Here is a 6,651-nt window from a genome sequence, read left to right on the forward strand (position 1 = left end):
GCATGCCTGTCACCCAGGTCAGTCCGCCCCTGGATCTGTCCAATCGCGAGCAAGGGGGAGTGTCTATGTGACTCCCCCTTGCTCGCGATTGGACAGATCCGTCCAAGGGGGAGTGTCTATGCGCGGCGGGGAAAACAGCTGTTCAAACGAACGCTGTCTGTAATGTTCCCCGCCGCGGTGATTAACGTGGCAGCGGCGGCGGCGGGCCGGATTAAAAGGTCCGCCGGGCCGTATACGGCCCGCGGGCCGTAGTTTGCCCAGGTCTGTTCTAAAGTCTTGCAGCCCTCCTCAGAATCGTGGGAATTCATAAGACTAAGAAAAGAGAAAAGAACGGAGGGCGCACCGACCTAGTGTGATACTGCTAAAATGAATTTTATTCAAATATTAAAATCAATCATTATACTCACAATGTGGAGTTTAAAATCAGGCTTTAAGAGACAGTGCAGCAGAAATCCAGCAACATCAGTGGAACGCGATAATCGCTTGAATCAACAATCGATGTTAAAGCTGACGCGTTTCGGGGGCGTACCCCTTTCTTCAGAGCACTGCAGACCACCAAGCTCTGAAGAAAGGGGTACACCCCGAAACGCATCAGTTTTAACATCGATTGTCGATTCAAGCGATTATCGCGTTCCACTGATGTTGCTGGATTTCTGCTGCACTGTCTCTTAAAGCCTGATTTTAAACTCCACATTGTGAGTATAATGATTGATTTTAATATTTGAATACAATTCATTTTAGCAGTATCACACTAGGTCGGTGCGCCCTCCGTTCTTTTCTCTTTCATTTACTTACATTCAAGCCCTGTATATAAAAACACAGCTGAAACCTGCAATACTTTGTCTTGCCTCATAGCTGCTATTATGCATGAATCTGACTGTGATCATCTGTGCCATGCCATATAAGATGGAGGAACCCGTGGCAAAAGTGCATCTTTAGTTAATATTGGAAAACATAACCAGAATACTTATTACATTTGAGATCTGTAATTACCTAATTAAATGTTATACCTACAAGTGCTTGTGTGATCTCTTTGCACATCTGAAATACAACCCAAGAAACGTACACTATCATGTAACCGTGATAAAATGGAGCTTCAGAACTGGACCACAGCACAATGAAAAAGTGGCCTGGTCTGATAAATTGTGTTTTCTTTCACATCATGTGGATGCAGGGTGCATGTGAAATCACTTACAGGGGGGAAGAGATGGCACCAGCATGCAGCATGAGAAGGAGCCAAGCTGGCGGAAACAGTGTGATGCTTTGTCCAATGTTCTGCTGGAAACCTTGTGTCCCGACATTAATGTGGATGTTACTAGACACATACCATTTACCTAAACATTATTGCTGATGAGGTACACTCCTTCATGGAAATAGCAGGATAACGCACCCTGCAAAAATTGTTCAAGAATGGTTTGAGTTATACAACAAAATTGAAATGTTGATATGGCCTCCAAATTCTCCAGATCTCAATCCAATCAAGCATCTATGGGACATGCTGTAAAAACAAATCTGATTTGTGGAGGCCCCACCTCACAACTTACAGGACTGATTTGCTATTGACAGGTTGGTGCCAGATACCACAGCAAACCTCAACAGGTCTAATGGTGTCCATGCCTCGACAGGGTCAGTGTTATTTTAGGTGGTAAGGGGGGCCTACTCTATATTAAGTGGTGGTCATTGAGTGGCAAGTTGTGTCTGGGGTTTTTTCCCTATTTTTCTTGAAACAAACAAACAAAAAAAAAAACACTTTTCCTTCAAATAAAATCAGATTTAAAAAGGGAAAATAAAAAGTGGGTCTTCATAAAGTTATAGCGGATCCATGCATAGGGAGGACTGTAAACAGATCAGCAAATACAGAGCAAAGTCAACATAAAATTACCCATAATTTTTGTTTAGATATACCATAGTATGGATTGAAATCAGAAAGTCTACAAAACACAGATAAAAGCAAACAAAAGGTGGACATCAAGTTTATTAAAACACATTGAATAGCATTAAGATATCTGGAACAAACAATTACCATTTTAAAACACTATAAATGAAAAAAAAACAAAAAAAAAAAACAAACAGGTCTTTATCCAGAGCATCCTCTGCAGCCACAATGCGTGCACTCAATAATTCTCCCCTAAAAGAAAAGAAAGTTTTATTTTACAACTTTATGAAAAAAGTACCTGTAATTCTAGCATGGACAATTTTATATAATATATCACCTATAAATTAGAATTCTTTCATTACATCAGTGCTATGAAGTAATAGCCATCATACAGAAAAATTGGTTAAAATAAAGTAGAACATATTTCGAATAAGCACATATTAGGATTTCACTGCAGTGTTAACTTGAAGAAATGTTTAAGTCTTTCATAATTTTATTGTTGTATTAATTATAAAGTTTTATTTTTGCAAAATGTTAATCTAAATCTGGTCTACTACTACGTTCTCTGGTAACTCTAATTCCCCAATTACATGGACAGTACCCAGAAGCGGCAGCCCAGCGCATAGTTAAGGACCCTCTGGACTGTAGGGGGAACGGATGAGCTTGAACAGAGCAGTGCATAAATTCATGCATTCAAGAGCGGAACAGAATCTGGAGCAGTGTGCAACTGGAGGTAGTGATGGCTCCTTAAAGGAGTATAAAGACCCTCAGGTAAATAGCTATGGTGTCCCGACCTCCCTGACGGTCACAGCAGAGGTGGAACTGGCCTCAAGTGAGGATACATTTAAAATAAATGGAAGTGCCCCTGTGCATAGTGTGGTCCCAAGTGAGGGTGCATTTAAAATAAATGGAAGCGCTTCTGTGGAAAGTGTAGAAGTGTAGTGGACTTTAGCAGAATCAGGTTCCCCCTGGAGGAAAAATAACACAGACAGTGGTAATGCAATGCCCCGAATCAGTACAGAAGGGGGGCAATTTGTCTCCAAGGTTAAAAGGGGAACACTGAGGGTCTAGAGATGGATATTAAAGAACTTTTTAAAGCCCTTCCTACCAAGACAGACATCCAAAAATATCCACTGCCAACAAGCAAACTGTCTGCTGTGACGAGCAGTGGAGGGCCTCAGAGAGGACACACGTGTATTGGGACACAAGGTAGAAACACTGAAACACTTGAAAACAGTCATGAGGCGGTGGTACAAGCAGTAGCAGATATTCAAGACACTGAAATATCACAAAGAGGTCTTAAATTCATATAGGGATCAACTGGAAGATTACGAAAACAGGGATCGCAGGCAAAATATTCACATAAAAAAGAACTACCGGAAGCCAATTCAGACATATAATATACCAGTTCAGCAGCTATTTTGTCAGGTAATGGGGGACTCTGCACCTGAGAATATCGAGGTTGACAGAATCCATCGTATTCCATAGTATGTCATTCAAAATACAGAGAGACCGAGAGACATTCTATGCAAATTACATAAATATAGAGTTAAAGAGTCGATTATGAAAATAGCTTGTAGCAAATCCGAAATTGTTCTCTGTACCCCGACCTGTCACACCGGACTTTAATGCAGCGATGGACTGTCTGGCCAGTGCTGGAAGCCCTACATGCTGTGGAGGTCAAAGATCGTTTGGGGGGGGCGTGGCTTGGCTATGGAGGAGTGAAGACGTGGGTCCCTTCAGCTCCTCGTCCACCACCGCATTCATAGCACCACTGAGGGGAGATACCACTCCCGAAACGCCGGAAAACATGTCGCAGGGACGGCGGGCGCTCTCCCAGCAATCGAGGGAGGGCAGGACCCGACAGGAGCAGCTGGATGCCTTCTTCAGCGGGACCCGCGGCCCGGCACACAAGGCCTCCAAGATGGCGCCGACGCCAAAATCAACTAAGGCTGCTCAGAAAGCCTCGGCTAAACAGCAGCAGCTCGAGGACTCTCAGATCCCCTCTCCACAGATGGTGTGTGACGCTGCCGCTCCACTCTCCCCGGGATCCTCTGCCCCTCCTGACATGACTGACTTCATGGGCGATGGTGATATCAAACGCCATATTTGGTCCCTCCCTACTCGAGAGGACCTTGAAAAATTCACAGCCAGGGTGGAAAGAGCCTTCTGGGAGGACATAGCCCAGCTTAAGGCTGACACTAACCACTTGGGAGCTAGGATGGAAACAATGGAGCGGAGACTTGATGAGGCCCTGCCTGCCATCTCCATGCTTCAAGCCAGGTGCTGCTCCCAGGATCAGAAAATTGAGACTTTACTGTGTCAGTTAGATGACTTTGAGAACACGTAGCAGGCGAGCGAACATCCGCATAAGCGGCCTTCCTGAAGCCACTGCGCCTAAGGACATTGTTCCTACTCTGGAAGATGTATTTAGAGAGATTTTGGGTCTGCCTGCTACTGCACCCATTGAGATTGACCGTGCTCACAGTGCCCTCAGGCCTCCATCTCAGGATGGGGATAACCCTAGAGATGTCATATGTAAGCTCCCACAAGTATACACTGAAAGATAAGATCATGCAAAAGATGCGTGGGAAGCAATACTTTGACGGGGCCCACCTTTACTTCTACCAGGACATTGCCAGGAGGACCCTCATGCACCGCAGGGCTCTCCGCCCCCTGCTGGAGGAAGTCCAGAAGGCAGGCCTGTCCTATCGCTGGGGATTTCCCATCTATTTGCAGGCGTCCAAAGATGTCAGACAAGCTACGCTACGCACCAAGGACGACCTCCCACACTTCCTTACCACCCTGGGATTGGAGCCCGTCGACTTCCCAGACTGGAGAGCCCCGCAAGACCACCCTGATCTGCAACTCCCCCAACCCTAGCTACCGCAAGAGCCGCAGGAGGAATCGCAGACGCCTCACTTCTGCCTCTCCCTCAGGCCCTGTGTCGCCGCGACAATAAATCACTAAATGGCAGTTCCCTTCCCCTTGTTTGTTTTTTGCCTTTGTGAAAGGCCTGCTCTTTAATGGTACTGGTATCCCATTTGCTCTCTATGCACATCTCGGGCCCACTGAACACACCGATGAACACACCGATGCCTTGAGCTGGGATCTAGACACTCAGCGTGGTATTGTTTGCCCCCCTACTGGACCATAACCGTAACTGATCCTGGGGGAGATTTAAAGCTATGGCCCGGTTCTGGACCGACGTGCATACCCCCGGATACCCTGTACTTGTTCACAATTTTTTTACCTTTTTCCCTGCCTTTTAACTTTGCACTTTGTTCTATAGGGTTTTTCATTTTTTACTGCACTTTCTCCCCTCAAGTATATTGCCTGCTTGTTTAGAAATGGTGGCGGACGGGGACTGAACCCCCCGCCCTTCCCTCCTGTGTTGGTCTGCGTCCCCCACGTAGACCGTACCTTATTAGGTATATTTCCTCACTTGGAGATGGGGATGGGTCTCGGGCGCTCCCCCCCTCTAGGGCCGAGCCCGACACCTGCCCCCCAGGTACTCAATGTTATGGTATTGTTACCATTGATGTGTTTTATGGTTTATGTCTGTGTTCTTGCTTCTTACTGTTTTTTCTTCCCTCCCTTCTGCTCCTCTTTTTCTCACCCCATACCTTCTTATAAGTCATGCCTCCGGCTCCGTCTCCAGCCCTGCACCCGCAACCATGCTACGAGATCCGACCTCACTACAAACTCTCTATGGCATCAATTAAGGTAATTTCTTATAATGTGCGTGGTCTCTGCTCTCCCTGTAAACGCAGTAAGCTCTGGTGGGAACTGAAGCGGTCAGGGGCTCACGTGATTCTTTTGCAAGAAACGCACTTTACCCCCCCAGTCTGGTTCCTGAGCAATTCACCGGTTAAGAAATCCAGGGGCACAGCTATCGCCATTCATAAATCTTGCCCCCTCCAGGTCATTGAGAGCAGGAAAGATCCTCAGGGGAAGTATGTTTTCTTGAAGGGGGTTGTAGAGGGCCAGAAGCTTACAGTGGCTACTATATATGCCCCCAATTCCAATCAACTTACCTTTCTAGACCGTACCCTTGCGGACTTTAGGGAAGGTCCTCTGATCTTGGGCGGTGATTTTAATGTAAGCCCCATTTTCGCAAATCCCTGCACCAGGTCCATGATGTCTATACCCGTATTGACCTGATCTGTGTAGATCACTTGGCTCTGGAGCTGCTGCAGGCCTTGTCCATCGGGAGTATAACTATCTCTGACCACGTTCCGGTCACAGCTTCTTTGGCTCTGCCTCGTGGCGGGAGTAGGGCCTGGTCATGGCGCCTGAATGAATCCCTGTTGGACGATGCGGCCGCTGTCTCCGCAGTCACGGACACCCTTTCCCACTATTTTAAGGAAAATGCTACGGAGGGTATGAGTGAGGGAGTTATCTGGGAGGGTCATAAGGCGGTGGTGCGAGGCGAACTGATCTCTCAGGGAGCTAGACCTAAGAAGCCCCGACAAGCAGATTTCGCTAGGGTACTCTGGGCGCTGCAGCAGGCAGAACTTGAACATAAGCAGAGGGGGGACCCAGAGGCTTTGGAGAAGCTGATGGATTTGAGAGAATTGTTCCTACGCTTATTAGACCGGCAGGCGCCAAAGCAACTGCTCCACCTGTCGCATAAATACATAAATACTATGGCGTCGTAAGGTTAATAACATCAGAGGGTGCCCAGGATCGCTTCTCTGCAGCTTGGTCGACCTGGGATGCACATGTCCCGAACCCGGGTCATGTGTCCTCCAGCTTGGATCTAGCCCTGTTGG

At 46.9% G+C, this 6,651-nt stretch overlaps 1 protein-coding gene across 1 annotated transcript in view; it reads right to left on the bottom strand.

The window, feature by feature from the left end:
• Positions 1-1,945: 1,945 nt before the first annotated feature.
• BUD31 (BUD31 homolog) overlaps positions 1,946-6,651 on the bottom strand; it is a 33,193-nt gene continuing 28,487 nt past the window's right edge. Inside the window, exon 5 of the mRNA XM_040357070.1 lies at positions 1,946-2,128. Coding sequence (XP_040213004.1) covers positions 2,078-2,128 — 51 coding nt within the window. The 3' untranslated portion in view covers positions 1,946-2,077. The remainder of the gene's footprint in view (positions 2,129-6,651) is intronic.

Source organism: Rana temporaria, chromosome 6 (assembly GCF_905171775.1).
Source record: "Rana temporaria chromosome 6, aRanTem1.1, whole genome shotgun sequence".
Lineage (NCBI taxonomy): Eukaryota > Metazoa > Chordata > Amphibia > Anura > Ranidae > Rana > Rana temporaria.